The sequence below is a fragment of the Amblyomma maculatum genome, chromosome 10 (genome assembly GCF_055883805.1).
Source record: "Amblyomma maculatum isolate TAMU_Amacu chromosome 10, ASM5588380v1, whole genome shotgun sequence".
NCBI lineage: Eukaryota > Metazoa > Arthropoda > Arachnida > Ixodida > Ixodidae > Amblyomma > Amblyomma maculatum.
Genome location: NC_139353.1, coordinates 105,001,462 through 105,023,135, shown reverse-complemented (window position 1 = coordinate 105,023,135; position 21,674 = coordinate 105,001,462). Strand labels below are relative to the sequence as shown.

Below are 21,674 nucleotides of genomic sequence, written 5' to 3'. Positions count from 1 at the left end.
TTATTTTTATTATTATTATTATTATTATTATTATTATTATTATTATTGTTGTTATTATTATTATTATTATTATTATTATTATTATTATTATTATTATTATTATTATTATTATTATTATTATTATTATTATTATTATTATTATATTATTATTATATTATTATTATTATTATTATTATTATTATTATTATTATTATTATTATTATTATTATTATTATTATTATTATTATTATAGGCTCTCTCATGGTAGTGCCGCGGCGAACATGACGCCTATTGAAAAAATATGGCCGATTTGAATAGTTGATCAAATACGATGTAGGTGCGTAGCACCGCTTATCCCCGCCATACCTTTCATGCATACACTTCAGCGATTTACAATCTCTCCAAAATCTTCCCTCAGCTCACGGAAGAGGTGGCCAGCAGTCACAAAGACCAACAGCGCCGGCGGTTGCGCTTCCGAAACACACAACACACAAACCTAAGACCCAAACATTCCGATCGCTGCCCTTGGTCGGTTGCACCCAGGCGGCGGTTTCAAAGGGACGCATGTCCGGGCATCTTCCCAAGAAGGCACCGAACGCAGCTCCTTCTGCCGCGCATTCTCCACAGCCCGTGTTTCGCCTCGTTCCAGAGATTTATGGCCCTCGCGCCCTTTCCCCTCAAACCGAGAGACAGAGCAGTAACGCCGAACCGGACCACGTGCGCGACCAAGGCACCTCTGCGAAAGCAAGAAAATCGCGTTCAAATATCCTGTAGCAGCTTGATTTTTCGCGAGCCTCTCAGAGGCGTGTACATTTTTGGCAGCAGCCTTCGCTTGCAGTCGAGCATCCCGTTGCCCTGGAGTTTCTACCGCACGTTTCTTCCTCCTCGCTTCGGCAACAATTTCACGCCGAAGCTCAGTGTCTTGAGGCGTTTCGTGAGCACGCTCGGCACGTTTCCTCGTTCTTTGTGCTTCTAAATTCATACACCGTTTAGCTGCAACACCAGATTCAGTAGACTCACGTTCCCGCTGCCTTCGTAATAATAGTGCATCAGCACGTCGAGCCCGGCGAACCTACGCCGCAATGCCAGATGGACCTGCTTCGTCCATTGCGACGCGAAGCAAAGGCACACACGCTTGTGCAACGCTGCCCTGGGACGGCCGCCACGTCTGCAACTGACACGCCCCTCTCTGACTGTCTTCTTCTCTAACTGGGTGCATTATGCTGTCGCTCCGCCCCCTCAGGGATGTAGCGTCGCCACTTTCCCTTCCTCCTCTCAAGTTTACGGAGAGATGGATGGAGAGAGAAAGAGAGAAGCTTCTACTACAGCTCCGTGGCTGCTCCACCTCCTCAATGCTGAGACACGCGCGAGCCAAAGTATCAAGGGGCTTTAGCGCGAGCAGCCTTCTCTTTCTCCGCTTCTAGTTCACGAAGAGAGAGAGAGAATTAGCGGCTTCGGATAGACCCCGGCGAAATCCGTGATTGCGGCTAGTAGTGCGACGCACTAAAAGCAATGCGCCGCGAACCGCTAGGCCGCTCGGCTCCTGGGGGCTGTAGATGCTAGTCGGAACAGCCCGCTTCGTCTCTTCTGTTGTTTTGTCTCTTGCGGAACCACCAGACCGAGCAAACCCAAATACGGGCTTCGCGTAGTGTTGCGAGAAGATGCGCAGTGCTACGAGAGGAGCCCTCGCAATAGGCCAGCCATTAAATCATCTTTCATCCTGTCACCTTGTTGTGCCGTCTCTTTGCTTGTCACCGCGTAACAATATATATATATATATATATATATATATATATATATATATATATATATATATAACACCGCCGGGGTGGCGCAGTGGTTGCGGCGCTCGACTACTGTTCCCAAGGACGCGGGATGGAATCCCGGCCTCGGCGGCAGCTTTTCGATGGCGGCGAAAAGCAAGGCGCCCGTGTGCTGTGCGATGTCAGTGCACGTTAAAGAACCCCAGGTGGTCGAAATTTCCGGAGTCCTCCACTACGGCGTCTCTCATAGCCTCAGTTGCTTTGGGATGTTAAACCCCACAAACTAAACATATATATATATACATGGATGTGTGTGTGCATGAGCTGCTCCACGGTGCTCCTAACCTTGCCGTGTAATTTCAGTAACCCCTTTTAGTTTTTTTGAAGTTGAAGTTTCTGATAACAACGATGTGCAGAGGCAGAATGGAAATGTGAAGGTTTTGTAGAATTTAGATTTTTGCGTTTGGTACTCAACTACAATTGTAAAATGCTGATTCTCGTCCTTACCACTTTTATGCGCTTTTTAGAGTGGCATTGAATCGCCCGAGGTGATGCTAGGTGATTATAGACCATTGTAACATTCAATGATGATAGACCGTAACTCTCATGGGATGATGTTCCCTGAAGCCGCAACATTATGTGTGCTTAAAAAATCAACTCGACCTCCGCAGGCTTACGATTAAGAGCATGTCATTTTTGTAAACGTTGGTGATGATCAGATTATTGCTATTCATACAGTTGTTCGCCTAGTTGCCTCCTTTACTTCTTTCTGATAAAAGAGCGTAATTTGTATGCATAAAGGACAATGGTTTGCAAAATAGGGAAAGCCTCCGGTAGCTAAATAGCTGGTTTGAAAAATGCGACCCGTCCTTCCATCTAGAGCGTAATTTGGATGCATAATGGACAATGGTTTCCAAATAGGGAAAGCCTCCGGTAGCTAAATAGCTGGGTTGAAAAATGCGACCCGTCCTTCCATCTCACTGATCGTTTGTAAATTGAAATGTTTGAAACCTAAGTACATTTTTATTAGTGGACGTAACTCTGCATGGTTTGGATTGTTCTGCTTTTTTAGTTGTTCTGCAGCAATAAACTTTTGGGAGTGTGCTTAATTTTGTATGCACATGTTTGCTCTAGCCTTGTATTATTTAGTGACGCAAGAATTGTGCCTCAATGCATTCTTATGTCGGATGGAAAGATATGCTGACTAGATTGCATTACACAAAACATTTTTTTAAAGGAGAAGCAGTGATGTTATGTTCGTGTTCGGCAGGTAGAGAAGCAGAAGACGATGATCTGATGATGGTCAGGAGGAGATATATATTTACAGAAGGAAACTAATTTACATTGGCAAACAGTTACAGTAACAAGAGTCATACAGACAACTGCAACTTAAGACAAAATAGACTCTCACACAGAGAAGTCACTCTACAAGCCCTTCCTTTTCTACCGATCATTTCGGTTAAAGCCTAGGGGCTGTAAATACGTGCTAAGCACGGAGCCTCAATCTTGACTGACAAACATGGTCCGAGGACCGCTTTTTGATGGCAAACATCAACAAAGGCCCGAGGGCGGTCGCCTTCGGTGATCCGCCCCGAAAATGAAGCAGACGATCAAATTATTGAAAAACATGCGACAACCCCCGTGGGTTGGGAATAATCTCGGACCCAGGTCCTTAATTACTTCAAATAAAAATACAACATTCAAAACACACACTCTTTCCACTCGCCAGTCCTCAAACCCTCTCACACGGCGCCTGTCTTTGCCTCCCTCCTCAGCGTGTTTGCGACGCGACCTTGCAGCTGGTGCCTTTGTGAAAGAAACGCCGCGGGGGATCTCGAGTCGAGGCCACTCAGCCGTCCCGTTCGAGGAAAAGGGGGCAGGGGGCACTGTCCCAGAGCAGTGTACAGTCGCCGTCGCACAGAATGTCTCGGGCACAGCGGGAAAGCGCTGGGCTGATTGCCCACTTGGGGGGGGGGGGGGGCAAGGGTCGCGCCTATTCTCGCCCTCTGCAGGCCATTTAGCGAGCGCTTGTGGCAGTGCAAAAAGCTTCATGAACGGCGTCTCCATGCACCCATGCTTGGCGCCATAGCGGGAGATCGCTGAGTTTGCTGGACGAGCTGGCCATGAAGTGGCTCGCAGAAGCGTGCCACTCTTGTTCCCGGCTGATAATTGGAAGCGTCTGTCGTTCGCGTCTTGGCGACGCCTCGGGGCGAAATGACGAAACAAAACCAGGCCTCCCGCGTGCCCCGCGAGTCCGCACCCAAGAAAAGGGTGAAAAGGAGAAAAAAAACAACAGCGCTCGCTCCTTGGCCTTGGCGCGTGGGGGGTTCGACCGCCAGCGCGACTCCACGCGCGAGTAGCTTTTCACTGCGGCCTTTCACGCCCCTCCCAAGAGGGTAAATGAGCTTGGAATCCGGTCATTTCAGCCTAATAAGGCCGCAACAACCCGCGAAGAAAACAAAACATGTACGACACTTCACACGTGAATGGAACACCAAATGAAACTCGCGACACAAGATGGGTATAACACAAAACAAATCACACATTCGCATCGGCTGACCGGACAGTATTCGTGAAAGTCCCGCGCGCGAGCAATTGGATATCCTCACGTCAAGTTCACGCGCACTCCACCGTTCATATCACACATTGCATCGGGTACGCGGGAACATTCACGCGTCGTCGAAAGGCCATGGCTCAAGCGTGTGCTTGCTTTACGCCCCAATTCGCATTGGGGACACGGTTTAACGCGTCGGCTTTACCATTGCTTGGCTCTTTCCTGTGGGTCACCATCACATTGTAGCGCTGTAGGGCCAGCGCCCATCGCGCGAGTTTTGCCCCATGAGGTGTACTAGTAGTGAGATAGGAGAGGGGGTTGTGGTCAGACACCACGTTAATTTCTGCCCCGTACACCCAATGATCCAATTTATTTAGTGCCCAGATAATGGCGAATGCTTCCCGCTCGATCGTCGACCAGCGGGTCTGCGTTGGCGTGAATCGGTGGCTGGCAAATGCTATCGGCCTTTCCCGTCCCTCGTCTGCCATCTGCGCTAAACAAGCCCCCGCTGCAGCGTCGGACGCGTCGGTGAACAGCCAATATGGCCTTTTAATGTCGGGGGTGTTCAGCGATGCAGCTTCGCACAGAGCTGACTTGAGCCTGTCGAGCGCGTTTTGGGCTTCCTGGCTCCACGGAATCGTGTTAGGTACACCTCGCCTCGTCAAAGACGTGAATGGTGTGGCCACCTCGGCGTATCCTTCAACGTAATCGCGGTAGTAGCCACATAAGCCTAGCATACTCCGTAGCTGTCTCTTTGTTGCGGGGGGCACGAGCCCACGAATGGCCGATATCTTTTCTGGGTCGGGCCCATGGGTTCCGCCTCCCACTATGTGTCCTAGGTACTTAATGTGGGCCTGTGCGACCTGACACTTTTCCCGGCTCACTTTAAGCTTGGCGTTGCGCAACAAATCAAAAATTATTTCTAAGTGCCGCAAGTGTTCAGTCCACGAGGAAGAGAAAATGGCGATGTCATCGAGATATGCGGCCGCATAAGCCTGATGTTTCGAGAGGAGGGTGTTCATTATCCGCTGAAAGGTGGCCGCGGCGTTCTTTAGCCCGAACGGCATGACGCGCCAAGCATATTGTCCCTCGTGAGTTACGAAGGCGGTCAGATGTTGGCTCTCCGGAGCTACCGGCACCTGCCAGTATCCGCGTCACAAGTCGATAAGAGTGATATACATAGCGCGGCCCACCCTCATGATGAGCTCTTTAGGGGGTGACATTGGAAAGGCATCCGTGCGCGTCGCTGCGTTTAAAGCGCGATAGTCAACACACATGCGCACCGATCCATCCTTCTTACCCACTCATACAACGGGATGGGCGCACTCGCTTTCCACCGGATACACCAGCCCGAGGTCTAGCAACTCGTTTATCTGGCGGCTCACCTCACTCCTTAATAACTCCGGCACGCGATATGGGAAAGTGCGTTTGAGCTGGTGGCTTTCGTGCAGCTCTATCTTATGTGCACCAACCCGTGCGACTCCCGGTGTCTTGATGAAAAAATCAGCGTAGGCGGCTAACACCTCCGAGATCTCGAGGCAGTTCGGAGTAGGTAAGTGTGCGAGTTTCTCCGCATCTATGGGACAACCACCACATCTCTCAGGCACAGACCGAGGGGTGTACTCGATTTCACCAAACTCCTCGTCTTCCTCGAAAACTACTCCGACATGGCTGACACGTGCGTAGTAGGGTCGCAGCCTGTTCGCATGCACTATCGCTGTAGCGTTTTTTCCCTTGTCGATTCTGTGCGAGTTCTACCTCTCTTGCGCGGTTACGACGAATGGACCGAGCCATTTGGGGGCCATTTTACTGCTAGAGTCTGTGTCAAAGAGCAATACCTGGTCTCCGACGACAAAGGTCTTGCTCCGTGCGCGCCTGTTATACGCCTGCGCGTAATTTCCCTGACGTGCGCTCGACGTCAAACCCGCTACTTCTGCTGCTACTTCTAGCTGCTCGCGTAGCTGTCGCAAATACTTCGCGGGTTCTTCCCTGAGTGTGTTCGGGAGGGGTTGCTGGCCTGTCCATGTTCGCTGCAGAATTGCTAGCGGTCCGATAGGGTTTCTACCGAATAAGAACCAGAACGGCGCCACGCCTGTTGTGTCATGGGGGACTTCCCTGTACGCCCAGAGAACGAACGGGACCAGTCTATCCCAGTTCTTGGGATCTTTCTCAGTAACATGGAACAACATGTTCTTCAAAACGCGGTTCCACCTTTCCACTGTCCCGTTGCTCTCCGGATGCTCAGGAGTCGAAAAACGCGTTGCGCATCCCAGTCTTGCTAACATCTCACGCGTCAGCTGCGCCGTGAAGTTCGTTCCCTGATCTGAACACACTACCTCAGGTATGCTTGTGCGGCTGAAAATCGTAAGCAAGGCGTCGCATGTTGCCCTAGAGGTTAGGGATCGCAAACAGACTACCTCCGGCCACCGCGTGCACAAGTCAACGAGGCAGAGAGCGTACCTATGACCCCTGCTCGACGGAACATCGAGCGGCCCGATTATATCGACATTTACGACCTGAAACGGATGGTCGGGTCTGGTGAGAGGGGTTATGGGAACCCTATCTTTAATTTGCCTGTCTGAGCGGACTTGACAGCCGTGACATGTCCTGCAGTGTCGCGTTACGTCCCCTTCTAAGCCAGGCCAGAAAAAGCTGTACTTAATTCTGGTCTTTGACTTCCTTGGCCCCAAATGGCCTCCCCAAACGTACTCATGCGCAAGGCAGAGTACCTCTTCACGCCTGCTAAAGGGGAGCACAAGCTGCTTCACTTTGCTACCGGAGATCGAGTCCCAGTGATACAACAAGCCGTCTGAAACAAACATGCCTGCCTTCCCTGCCTTTGCGTCAGCCCACGCTTTCTTTAAGATTTCGTCTGATACTTGGTCGGATCTGAATACCTGGCGCTGTTTTAGGGCTGCGTCCGCGTCACCCTGGATCGAGATTACATCTTCCTTCTCGCTTTCTTCCAGATCTACTTCACAGGGCTGTTCCGTCGCCACACCCTGCGCGACAATCCACTCCCTCCGCCAGCTTATCAGAAAGCGCGCATAGAATGTCTACTGCCTCGGGCGCTGCTATGTGCGCGGTGGGCCGCCTGATGCTTACCGCAAGAGTGACCAGTTTCGCGTTAACCGTCTCCCGAAAAGCGGAAACTAGCTTTATCGAGCCGGATGGCTCCCGACATATACTTGGCACGAGGCCTTCCCTAACCACGGTTATCTCGCTACCGGTATCAATTATAGCTTTCGCCGGTATCCCTGCGCACTCAATCTCCGCCTGCTGTAGCTTCGATTTGCGTACCTCGTCGAATGATTGGGGCGTTTTCATCTCTGCTACTAGGGTTGTCTGGGAGGTTACTGACGCCGGTGTTTCGCATGCCTCTACATTGGCTACAGCTACCTTTTGAGCTCGAGCGCGTTTCTCCTTCTTTTCCACGTTTTGTGAAACGCGAGGGCATTCCTTGGCTCGGTGGCCAGGTGCGCGGCACTCATAACCTGAATTGGCCGTTTGCTATCATTGTTCGCCGCTTGCGGGGGTCCCTTCGGTTTTTCCGCATACACAACAATTTGTTTCGCTGCGCGCCCCTTGCCTTTAGCCTGTTCGAACCTTTGGAGAACGTCGGATATTTCATCCGGTTTTAGCCACCTCTCCTCCTCACGAAAACGCACATACTCTAAGCCCTTAGGGCTCAAGCTACCCTTTATGCGATCTGCGATGATCAATGATACCAGGTCGTCTTTGGTTTCTACGTTCCGTGACCGAAGGTAGTACTGAAAGTACGTCTTAGTGCGCGAGGCGAACTAGGACGTACTTTCAGTACTACCTTCGGTCACGGGACGTAGAGTGCGCGAGGCGAACTGCGCCCAAGTTTCATCGCGGCGTATCGACGCGCGCTCAAAGCGTTCGAGGTATTCTGAGGGGTTAAGCTTCACCTCATTTAAAACGGCCGTTTTTACCGACTCGTAGCTGCCACACTCATCGTCTCCTAGGTTACGGAGAAGGTACCTGACACGCTCAGCTAGTGCTGGCATGATTAAGTGAACGCGGCTTTCGTTTGTCACCTTGAACGTCGTGAAAATTCTCTCGACTTCCTCGAACCATAACGGCACGTCCGCGTCACACGGCAGCTTCAGTCCCTTAAGGACTTTAGCGCATTGGGAGACTGGATCGGGCCCCATTCGACGCTGATCGTCAATGTCTGACCTTACAGACGTCTGCCCGCTTCCCGCTATCGCCATTGCAACCGCTGGATCTAGCCCAAGTTTCTGTAACTCTAGGCGTTCCTGTGAAATAATTTTCAATTTTTCCAGCTCAAAATTTAGTTCCATGCGGCGAATTGCAACCGCATCGGATACCGACATCTCCGCTACTTCGCGTAGCGCTCCTTCTACAGGCTGAGTTGTCGCATGCTCCGACTGCTCGCTGTCATCTGTTATATTTCCCCCTGTCTCTCTCTCGCCTACGCTCGCCATCATGCTGCGTGTTAAAACCATGCGCCACTTTACACTTGAGCCATAGCCACTTCAACAAAGCGCAAGAAATCCCGCTTACCCGTGCTGGTGTCGCCAGTTGGGGCCTCCGTCCCTTGGTGCCGCAGCCTCGTCGGAGTCCTTCCCCAGAACGCTTCTCTGGTTCGGGGCCTGGATCACCTTGCTGCTTCTGGCTGGACGTGCGGACGCTTGTTGCCCAGTGGGTTCCCAGGGCCTGGGTGCTCTGGGTGATGCTCGTGGTCGCTGGTAGCCGAACCCTGTCGTGCTGCGCCAGTGATGTTATGTTCGTTGTTCGGCAGGTACAGAAGCAGAAGACGAGAACAGTAGACGATGATCTGATGATGGTCAGGAGGAGATATATATTTACAGATGAAAAATATTATTTACATTGGCAAACAGTTACAGTAACAAGTCACACAGACTACTGCAACTTAAGACAAAATAGACTCTCACACAGAGAAGTCACTACAAACCCTTACTTTTCTACCGAGCATCTCGGTTAAAGCCTAGGGACTGTAAATACGTGCTAAGCACGGAGCCTCAATCTTGACTGACAAACATGGTCCGAGGACCGCTTTTTGATGACAAACATCAACAAAGGCCCGAGGGCGGGCACCTTCGGTGATCCGCCCCGAAAATAAAGCAGCCAATCAAATTATTCAAAAACATGCCACAACCCCCCTGGGTTGGGAATAATCTCGGACCCAGGTCCTTAATTACTTCAAATAAAAATACAACATTCAAAACACACACTCTTTCCACTCGCCGGTTCCCAAACCCTCTCACACGGCGTCTGTCTTTGCCTCCACTCCTCAGCGTGTTTGCGACGCGACCTTGCAGCTGCGCCTTTGTAAAAGAAACGCCGCGGGGGATCACGAGACGAGGTCATCCAGCCGTCCCGTTCGAGGAAAAGGGGGCGAGGGGCGCTGTCCCTGAGCAGTGTATAGCCGCCGTCGCTCGGAATGTCCCGGGCACAGCGGGAGAACGCTGGGCTGATTGCCTACTTCGGGGGGGGGGGGGGGGGGGGGCAAGTGTCCCGCCTATTGTCACCCTCTGCTGACCGTAAGCTGGTTCGCAGAAGCGTGCCACTGTTGATCCCGGCTGCGTTCGCGTCTTGGCGACGCCTTGGGGCGAAAGGATGAAACAAACCAGGCCTCCCGCGCGCCCCGCGAGCCCGCGCCCAAGAAAAAGGGGGGAAAAGGAGAAAAAAAAACAACAGCGCATCGACCGCCAGCGCGACTCCACGTGCGAGTCGCTTTTCACTGCGGCCTTCCAGAAGCGAAATCCCAAAACAGCTTATTAATTCTTATGGGCAAGCCACTCGTGACTCCCTTCGTGTAAAATGCACTCACCGTGAGAAATTCATGTATTGGCTGGCAAACAAAAAACACTCTGCAGTGCCAGTCGTATAATTGCACAGTTTCAACCGGCCGTTCGGGCTTTTTTCTATGGTCTGCAGTTTAAACCTTTGCCTCATATTCCAGGATGTTCACAAGTTATCCGAGTGCAGGGCATTAGTCTCGCGGCCCAGAAGAGCGATCAAAAGATACCTATGGAATCAGCTGCTTTTGTCTCATCTGCCAAATCAAGTCAAAACGCGCTATTATGAAATTGCATTTATTATGCTTGATTTTATCATTTTATTGATTGTTTTTTTTAAATTTTGTTGTATTATATTGTTTGTATTAAGCAGCTTTGGCACACATCCTTATGGAAAATATTGTCGCTTTGGTGCAGTTAGTTTTTGAAATGCAGCCTGGGGTGACATTAGATAACACTGGCCATTTTAGCTACATAATTCTGCATAAAGTGGCATTCGTTCATTGCCATACTTTGGTTTTAGTCATAAAGCATGGTGAAAAATATATTAAGTCAGGTGTTCATATCTTTTCATGTGTTATAAAACAAGAAATCTACATTCCGATGTAACTCGTTATTCATTGTGGGCGCACATTGCGGTTGAAATTATCGCCAGTGTACCTCCGTGTGTTTCCATTCGGTAATGGTTCAATTAAGTGAAAGTGGGCCACTTGCTTATACAGAGAAGTGTTCAGGAATTCAGCTATCTTCCTGGTCTTTCGCTGAATAGGCTTATTTTTTTGTTCTCCTAGCGCATCACACAGATGCGTATATTTTGCCTGCGAAATAAAGCTGTGCGACGTGGCACACGGCGGAACGAAACCCGACACGTAGCTTATCAATATATCTGAAAAGCATGACAAGATGGCCAACTCCGTTTTCTTCGAACGAACGTCAATTCAAAAAGGCACCTACAATTACTATGGTCCGGTGTGTACCCCTGCGGACAAAAGTAAAGGGAGTGTGCTAGTTGCTTCTAACATTTTTCATGCGTTGCATAATTGAAACCAGCAGTCGTGGTATGCGCGAACCGGTAATAGACGCCAGTGCCCTTTCAACTGAACAATTACTGTTTTCTCATTTCCAGTGCACAATGAGTGATTTTAATTTGAACGGAAGAGCGTGCTCCTTTCAATTATGCCCGCAGCTGTACCTGCAATAGAGCTCTCGTTATGACCAACAACATTTGGATGGACTACAGTGATACTTTTCGGAGCTGAAGAGCACACTCATTGTCTCCAGATGACGTTGTGTCTATCTCGTGTGTTGTACTTACGAGAGTTAATACAGAACAGCCCCTCAAGCGGACAGTGAATCGCGCATCGTCTCTAAGCACACGCTGTTGGCTCCCACAAGCTTGGCTCCCGTTGAATAGAATTAGAGCTTTAGGACACTGTTTCGGAACCCGCTTTTGTCTCATTGCGTCTGTAACTTTGTAGACTATTTCCTTGAGAAACCTGAGTAATGGTATGCTTGTGTATAAACGGCATAGCTAGAAGCAGAACAAAAACGCCTGAGCTTTCACCAGACATTACTTCACCATATAAACGGCGCCGGAGCTAGATATTTCATCTTCAATATCTAGCACATGTTTCTTGGTTCCCCTGTTTCACTTGATAAGCCTAAATTTTTAGGTGGCGTTCATTGTTTACATTTAAATACCACATAATATGTCTTTACTTATTCCAACATCATCTTATAGTGATAGAATAAATAAATTAGCACGGCAATATACGAGCAGTAGCGCGATGAGAAAATGAAGTTCTGAAAAACAATAAATTGAGGGTTAATCATTTTTCGGACTGCACGACGTATGCTCCAAGAAAATGTATAGCAAAAATTGTCTCTATACTTACGTTGAAACATATCTTTGTAGACAATACCTCAGGTTGAATCACAAAACAAGTATCTTCTGTTCACAACACGTCTTAACCTTGACTTTGACAAAACAAATTACGATGATTCGAATTAAAAATTAAATCCACAAATAATCTCTGAAAATTCTTACGGCCACTTCAATTACATTCACTGCTATAGTAATTGTGTTTGAAAGTTTGAAGATTTTCTTTTTTTGACATAAAATGAATATTCAAAAGAACTTGAGCCACTCGATTAATTTTGTAAAGGTCCACCAAAGGTAAGTTAAGCTTTCTTTTCCGCAGCATAACGATTTAACAAACTGCACGAGAGCAGTAAGGACTAACAGCAATGTTGTTTCCTACACTCACATTGTGTTTCCTATTCTGCATATTCCCAGGTTATTATAAAATTACCTCCTACGTAACATGGAGACGTCGCTGCCCCTGCCATATGGTCACGTAGACTTAGTAGCGATGCCACTGCAGGAAACAAACACATTGCAGACAGCAAAACTTCAGTGATCCAAAATAATTTCGTTGAATCGTACCAGCAAAAACATTTCTTTTCATCGATCATAGGAGAATTGCTTATAAGGAATGGTTGTCTACATACCTCTCACGTCTGGATATATTTCTTGCTATGCTTGCTGCCTTTCAAACCAAACTGCTTTGCTGGGTTCCGCTGAACAGGAGGATGTATAAATACCAGGCATATTGATTGATCCTCTCTCCTTTCAGAGACCGTGCGGAGGACAACGATTTTTGGATTGCTGGCACTAAGTCACGCACACAAGAATTGACCGCTAAGCAAGAAGATCGACGGTAAAAACTTTTGTAAACTGCTCTGATAAGCCATGCGTGTTTCCGAACCTAAATCTACGGAATAAAGTTTGCATATGTCGAGCGTATACCTTTGATCGACAGCGAGAGTGCTGAAACAACACCTACCTTATCTGTTTTGTTTACGCTTTAAACATTACCGCATCGAATTCCGCTCTCATGGCTTCAAGACAATGCAAAGTTCTACTTCAATGACTTCGATTCCGCGCAACTACCAGCTCAGCAGCCTAACGAGTACTATCAGTGACAGTGACGGTGACGACTTTATCAGTTTTACGCTTAACATCCAGATTGGTACAACACTTTTTATGCTTCATAATGTGTTTTTCCATGGTCGGAACGTCTGCCATGTTGTTTGTTGCTGTTTGTTTTTTTCGCTTCATTCGCTACAATTTTTAAAATTTTTTATGCTTTGAAATGTGTAGATATGAACATTTTATCAAGCGCAATCTTGAGAATCCCATTTTCATCCGTGAGAATAATGCGTTTGAAGAATGGGAGGTCATGTAAAGTTTGCCGAGTGGGGGTACATGTACCCTCTTGTTGATTATGACATGCTTTCTCAATAAGCTTATGATGCCAAAGGCGACAAAGGCCGCAGGCGTTGCAATGGCCAGATCGTTGAGCAACAAAAGGAGAAATGCTTGAACGGCATCGTATTTGAAATATCTGCAGTTATGGCGGACATGTGACAGTGGCTGGGAGTTCGCTCTGGCCTGCATATGTAAGTGAAGGAAGGGAAGTATTCGACTCAAATCATCTCATGAATAAAATGAAAGGGTCTGGCAGCAAGTCAAATCTGATTGGGTGGCTCGAACATGTGTGCAAATAAACAAATTTCATAAGTGTTGGGCTCCCCGCAGACTGACGCCCTAGACACCCAAGCCTGTGTGCCGAGCGCTCTCGCGCGCTCACTTTTCTTTTGAAGCGACAGTTTCACTGCGAATTCGAGTATGGGCGGTTTTCACCTTCAAGTGACCTTAACAGATACTGCGCCTTTGCTTTCTTATTAACCAGTTTACAATGGAGGGGAAATCTTCACTACGCTAGGTATAACAGGTCTTTGTTTGATACTAAATTTGCCGTTCGTATCCCGTTGACCAAATTATATTGTTTCAACGATTTCTTGGTGCTCACTGAAATGATACTGAGCCTTCCTTTCTCTAAAACACGAAGAAGCAGGCCCTGCCGTGGTGGTGCAGTAGTAACACGCCAGACTACTTTAACGAAGTACCCGTGTTCGAGTTAGTAATTGAATCAACTTTATTGTCCGACGAAAAAGCCTCTTTTCTACCCAGGTCCTCCCTGTAGAGGAGAGGCGCCATCGGTAGTAGTAGTAGTAGAAAACGTTTATTAGCCAGGAAAATAAGACTCGACGAAAATAACGATGGTTTGTGTTTTCATTTCAAAACTCCACTGGCCTTGGCTGCCGCTCTAGCCTGAGCAACGAGTGCGCGCTGCACTTCAAGCTCTGAGCTGAGCAGAGTGGTCTCCCATTGCTCCTTCGTTTTATATGTTTTGATGTTCGAGGGTTTCGCGGCCTTGCATCCCCATGTGATGTGGTATGTGTCGGGCCTATCGTCGCACTTGGAAGTTCAGCTTTATGGCGCTTGAGAAAAGGTATGCTGTGTTTGTGGAGATTGGAGAATGTGTCTGTCTGGAGTTGCCTCCAGTTCCGAACTTCCTGAGCATTTAGCTTCTTGTGTGGAGGGGGAAAGTGCTGTCGTTGCTGTCTCAGGAATTGGTGTCGTGTGCTGTAAGTGGCGGAAACTTTGGGAAGAGAATTTCAGTCGGCGTTGAAGCCCGCTTGGTTGGTATGTCCTCGAGCTAGTGCGTCGGCGACCTCGTTGCCCCCTAATTCCGCGTGACCAGGCACCCACGTGATCTGACGGCCTCAAAGTTTTTTGGGTACTCTTCCTGCAAGTAGGAGCCGACAGGCTGCTTGGGAGTCTGCCATAACGTGTACACTCTGGCCTAGGCCATCGCCATAATGGATCGCTAGCAGGATTGCTGCCACTTCTGCCTCCGTGCTCGTCGCGTATTTCAACCATGCGCTTACAACCTCATTGGGGGATGAGTTCACAGCAACTGCAGCCGCCCTCGTGATCTCGCTGTATGTTGCTACGTAGACATAGACTGTATGGGGGCAGCGGGCCACAGTTTGCTTAATGTATTTTATTCTGGCTCATCGTCTGCCGGTCTCGGCTCCGTTCGACATGTTTTTAGGAATTTGGGTGACGTGGATCTTCGAGCGATATGTGGTTGGGAGGTTTGTCGTGCTCTGGATGATTTGGACTTCTGCCGGGTAGCCTACCCGCTCCATAATTTGCCTTCTGGTGTCTGCACGAAGTAGGCGTGCGCGTTGCGAGAGGAGGACGGCCTCATGAATCTCCTCGAATGAGTTGTGGAATCCAAGAGCCTGTATTGTATCGGTCGGCGTACACGCAATTATTGCCTCAGAGACTACGCTAACTGGTTTTCCTGAGATGCGTTGGTTTATCGACGCAGCGGTGAAATCGAGAGCCTCGGTGATGAAGAACGGCGGCGAGCAGGCGGTCGGTCGGCAGCGGTATCAAGGCCGATGGAAGAGAAGGCACGTGACGTGCTTTTAGGAGTCGCGTAGTCGTAGGGCCGGGAGTAATCTGCAGGCGGCACGACGCGTCGACGAGAATAACGCAAAATGTGTCCAGGGACACCACACTCATAATAAATTGGTAGATTCTCCTAAATACTCCAAGGTTTGAACGAAGAGGGGTCGGTCACTGAGGAATGAAGGCATCTGGAGGCGAAGGAGGGAAGAACGGGATATCTCAATAAGCGCGTTGGCTCCCGAGGACGTCGCCGTACTTCGGCGGAGGTGTGTCAAGAGACTAAATGGCTCTTATGGCACTATTTCCACCAGAAGGTGGCCTGTTCTGTGCTTCTTTGCTTTGAGGTTTCGTCCAATGCAGTTTTTGGTCATTTTGGCGATGACGAAAGCAGACAAGTTAATTATTGGATCATCTGTAATCAAGTAGATTATCAAGAGGTTTCCGTTGTCTGTGCCATCAGTTTCATGTATCTGCGGCCCCTTGTGAAGGGCCGATCTTTCTTTTTTGCAGACTATTCTATACGGATTGTATACAATACGTGTTCCTGAAATTTTGTCGCCTCTGATTCACATTCACACAGACGAAGGTGCCGGAGCCCGTCGCCTGGTAGACAGAAGAGTAGTCCACCAGCCGAAGCTTGACCTTGAGCTCCACCGCCACGGATCATGGTTTCTGCCCTTCACCTCACAACTTATCCCCACGGTAGGAATGTCAGCTTCAGAATGGGCGCTAGGGATCCTTGGTGGCGCCAAGAATCATAACCTCTTGCTCAAGGGGCACATGTGGGTGCCTTGTAAGGAGTGCATATTATATGCCTAGTGTTGACGGATCGATTAGGGTGATTAATAGTGTGACTGGTTGGATAATTGGTTAGTGGATATTATTTGGTGATTAATGAAGGAAACAAGCGTGGTGAAAACAAATAATATATTGTGTGTGTTGCTGAATTAGAACACGTGAGATGACCTGTGGCTGGTACTGGAGCGACAACGTTGTCCGACATTGTACAAAAAGTATGTCATAGTGCGGGGTTTCATTTGAGAACATGTTTTGTCGTTCGGCCCAGCTGAAGCGTCAGTGTCAATAAATAATAAGGACATGCTTTCAGATGTCCTTATTCATTAGGGCATCTACATATGTACATTAGGCATGACAAGCAGGTTGTATCAAATGTAGCGTAGAAAATAACCTTGGTGGAACGTGGCACAAGCTGTATCTAGGAGCGATCGGAGGGATTCCTATCACGATTCAACATAGCGAATAAATCAGCAAACAGTAAAATATCTAATTTTGTAGTGCACATACTTCGAAGATAAACTTTAATGTCAATACTATCCAAGAGTTAGCGGTGAACGACATCTGTCCTCAAATCTCCATCAGATTTCTGGGGCTGACAGGAAATATATTTTAAAATTGTAGGATGCTCTACATTAACCAGCATCCATGACGCACGAGAATTCGTGTCAATATTTGTTTTTCCACGATCCTACTTTATTTGAACCTCTTTCAGCAATCTTTTTCGGCTAGTGGCGATAGGGCAGTCATAGCAGGTGCGCTCGAGCTTCACATGCAGAAGGAGAAAATATCTGTTCGCTGCTTCACAACATAATTTGATACACTTCGGTGTTACATATCAAGCCTCACTTATTATGCCAACGCAGAGCAAACTGCTGCGAAAGAAGTCAGGACTGTTGGAATAGTGTGTGGACTCAGCAGCCCCCGCTTCCGTATGCGCAGGCAAGCTGTGGTGATGATTTATAAAATTTATATTCACTAAATTTCACAATTTGGCTGTGTTTTGTTTTCTGGAGCCGCTGCATATAAATTACGTAATCTTCTGCTCTTAGAGAGAGAAGCTCTTCATGTTTTTCGGACTCCCTAAGTCCATACCCAACAATGTTTTATATCTTGAAGCACGGTTGCAATCTCTTACCTCGATATTTCGCATTCTGATCGTCCAAGTATTCTTAAAATTTTGCAATTTGGGGGACATGTGACCATGTTGGTTTTTCTTTTGCATCCAAGGGAATTCCTAAGTGTTAGGTGGTCTCGCTTTCAGTCTCCCCAAATTTGTTTCGTTGAATCCTTTCTGGAACCACTTAATGTGCGAATTTCTGAAATTGTTCTCATGCGATCAATCATATCATATGTAAATACAATTGTCGATGACATTTATTCACGCAATGTAAAATGACTGCCTTTCTCCTTGAAAGACGGCATACCACAGGACTACTTTAGGACCAGTTTCTCGCTGTTATAATTCGACTAATGCCTTGGTGTGCGAAGAATAGGCAGGCGTGGGTATTTGTTCTCAGTTCCTTGACTGGTCTTTTTCCCCTAGTCTTCCCGACTTCACAACTATTTATTTAGCGGAGTTACTAGCAGGTTGTTTGGGGTGCTCGTCACAGGCTCCTTCATTTCAATGTGTCCTCTGATGCTTAAGAAAAGGCAGCCCTGAGTGGTCCGATCATTGACTTCCTTCCGACTTGTGCGATCGTCACAGCAGCACATTTTTGTACATATATTTTACTGCGAGAATTAAGCACCTCTGCGCTTACTTCACCTGATGATTTTCATCGCCTTCTATTCCCTTGGAGGGGTAAAGCCTGGCGGTCTCGCAAACTTGGTTTCCTTCAAGCGACTTCGTTGTCGTGTCCCTCAGCTAAGTTTTGACCGTTACAGGCCTGACCTTGCAACCTCTCTTTCGTGCCAATATTGTGATGAATAAGAAAGAATTGAAGATTTGTTCCTCTTTTATCAGCAATATACATCGCAAAGGAGTCGGTTGTTAGAAATGCCATTACAGAATCGTAGCTTGCGCTAGTCGTCAGCAGTTGTTCTTTCTCTTCGGGCTTCTCTGCGTCGACGTACTGATGGGAATGTATGCTCTGCTGTACAAAACGTTTTGCTAGAATCAAATCGCTTTCCATCATAGCTGGTTGTTATAATTCATTGTCGTTTATTTTTTATATAATTTTGTTACTTCTAATTGTGCTTTTCTTAGTTATTATTTTATTATTGGTATAATTATTATTATTTATTCGCATACATTTATATTTGAGCAAGCCGATGCACCACCCTTAACCATAACTGTCACTGAACCGGATTTGTTCAATTTTCTGATCTCAGTTCTGACGAATGAAAGCTCCGAAACTGTAATCACCGGCTGGTCTTGGCCAATCCCTCTTGTGGGTATGCGAAATGTTTATGAGGACAACAGCAACAGCCATCGCTTTCTCGAGTTTCTCGCCGCGTCATACCGTCTGAAGATACCTCCACTCCCCAAAACATGCACCTCTTCTACCATGAAGCTGCTGCAGTGATAGAGCAGCAATGTTTCAAGCCTGTTTTAAGGGCAGGCAGGACGCCTTGTAACAGATGCCGTACAATATGCTGAGTGCATGGGACGCATTTTGGTAACAACTAGAGAAGACAGGGGCTCGATAGTGAGCACCCGACACTCGACCGCAATGAAGACAGAAGAGGCAACTATTGCGCTCGCTTAACCCAGCAACAGGTCAAAATCATTGTCTGTGACTCAAAGTCCGCGATTTGAAACTTTGACGCGGGCCGTTTTAGGCCATAGCGGTATCAGTATCGACCAGTGGTGGCCACCCGCCGGCAGGGAAGATCACGCGCGTTTGGACACCGGCGCACTAGGGGTTGAGAGGGAACGAGAATGCGCAATTACTGGCACGATGATTAGCTGCATTCCGGAATATCAGTGACGTCTCATGCGAAACCCCGTACCCCTTGAGGATGATTAGCCATTACAGTTCAATGATAACTTTAATACACATCATGATATCCTAAATCATTACAAATTAGGCAGAGGCGGTTATGAGGCGTGAGCTACAAAGCGGTGAATTTCCGAAACCCTTGCTTTACAGCACGTTTCACCCGTACATGTTAGCCCCTGGTGCAAACGTTGCGATGGCATAGCGGGCATGATCCACATGATATGGTAGTGCCCTAGATTTTGACAACCTGACAAAACAGACCAGGCTTGGGAGGCACTACTACACAAACAGTACGAAAAACCCTAAGGTGAAGTCATCCGTCTCGCCCTGACCGCCACTCTGATCCAGGAGATTCCGGTCGATGGTTGCCGTATTCCATTCCCCGAAAACTGCAGCAACGGAAGTGCCAGATGAGTCACTCAAAAATAAAACACAACAAAATGAAAGTCAATAAAGCTATACATTTTTTGAGTATACATTGCAGTACATAAACTAAAATGCAAACGAAATAAAATAGTTTGCTGGATTAAAATTGCCTATTGGATCACGTCCACACATGACGGCTCCGTCATCTTCACATGATTCCGCAGTGATTCCTGTCCATTTTCACCCAAGTTCTTGCACCAGCAGTTTCGTAAAGTGGCAGGGAATTCGTGGATACCTGATTTTGAGGTGGGTCTTCATTTTTCAAGAATCTACAAGTACGTTTCTACCACGTGAACGCCGCCGCCGAACTAAGCCAAGGCGTGCACGCCAGACGCTAGCGCTAGCCAGAAACGCGCTAGCTCGGCGAGACGCCAGCTGCCCTTCGCGCTGGGCGCAACACGAAGATAATGGCAACCAATGAAATGGATAGCTGTGCGGAGGATTTACCACAAGTATCGACTACAGAAGACGACACTGGTTGGAAAGTGGTGACCAGCCGGATAACGAAGAAGGAACGCGCCCAACCTACTGCGCAACTTTCACAGCAAGCACAACATGCAAGCGACGGGCAGGTGAGCTCTTCTCGCAAGCCTCCTAACATTAACAACCGGGTGATAAGAGCCTCACGCATGCCACACCTGCCGCAAGACAACATCAAGATAGTGCTTCGCCCAAAGGGCGGCTTGAACTTCAAAAAGATCGGACCTACCTTAGTAAGCAAAGCCATAAAGGCAGCAGTTAATCTTGATCCACATCAGACCACGGAGGATATAATATGCCCCAATATTACGCAGAACATCATGGTGGCGAGCACGCCCTTTCGAGAAAATGCAGACAAGTATGCGCAAATAAGGGCTATCCGAATAGCCGAAAAAGAGTACGCAGTCAGCGCTTACGAAACTGCCCCAAGCGACACCTGCAAAGGGGTAATCAGACACATCGATAGTGCCGACGATCACAGGACGATTGAAAGAAACATTGTGAATGACCGCAACCCCTTGGCACTAGCGGCGAAAAGAATCAAGGGCTCAGGATCAATGATCATTGTGTTCGATGGTCTTCGCGTCCCAAACTTCGTTAGGTATGGACCCACACTGGTACCCTGCTACTTATATCGCAGACAAGTAGACATATGCTACATATGCGGCAAACTCGGACATCGTGCGGACGTTTGCCCCGAGCCACACTCAACCGAATGCAGGGGTTGCGGACGTCTTAACCCCACCTCATCCCATGTGTGCGATCCAAAATGCAAGCTGTGCGGGGGCTTGCACGTGACGGCGGACAAGGTGTGTAGGAAACGCTATCTCATTCCATACGTAGTACGCGCACGACGACAACTAGCGCGACAGGAGCAACAAGAGGAAGTACAGCCAGTTGAGGAAGACAAGCAGCACGCGGCACGAAGCCGATCTAGGTCCAAGACGCCGACACGCAGCCGCTCCCGCTCTCAATCGAAGAGCCGCACACATGCGAGGACAAACGGAAGTCGTTCTCAGGTGCGCTTCGGTGGAAAGGACAACTGAGGCGATGGCACGTGGGCGGACAAGTTCAGAGACGCTATCACGCCTCCAAAGAAAAGTGAGTCCCGCAATCATGATAAAGAGCGAATTGCTATGTTAGAACAGGAACTAAGAGAGCTAAAAGCCGCTTATATTAAGCTAACGCTCGAATTAACTGCAATGGGTAAAGCGAACAGCCGTAAACAAACGCTCACACCTGAGCCATCAACGGCTATCGAAATTCCCCAACTCGTTGAGACGAAGAGACATGAACAAATCGAAGAATGCCTGCCTTCTAAGAAGCGCGCTTTAACGCAACCGCGAACCACGAAGGACGCTATGGACGCCATGAACGAGAATATGAGGCTAATGCACGAGAGCATGGTGCGAATGAACGAGAAAATGGACATATTTAGCTCACGAGTACAGAAAATAGAAATGTATCTAAACAATACGGTAGTACCGGCAATGGCAAGGATGAGTTCACAACACATCGGTGCACAAGGCCCACCTCGCGATGGTCTCATTGCAAGCGAAGGAGGTTACAACGGCCAATATGACAGTGCCAAAT

The 21,674-nt window shown here is 48.1% G+C and overlaps 1 protein-coding gene across 1 annotated transcript in view; it reads left to right on the top strand.

Moving 5' to 3' along the window:
- Nucleotides 1-21,127, top strand: part of LOC146177180 (uncharacterized) — a 46,061-nt gene extending 24,934 nt beyond the window's left edge. The window contains exon 2 of the mRNA XM_084581481.1: nucleotides 20,147-21,127. Coding sequence (XP_084437607.1) covers nucleotides 20,147-21,127 — 981 coding nt within the window. The remainder of the gene's footprint in view (nucleotides 1-20,146) is intronic.
- The last annotated feature ends 547 nt before the right edge of the window (nucleotides 21,128-21,674 follow it).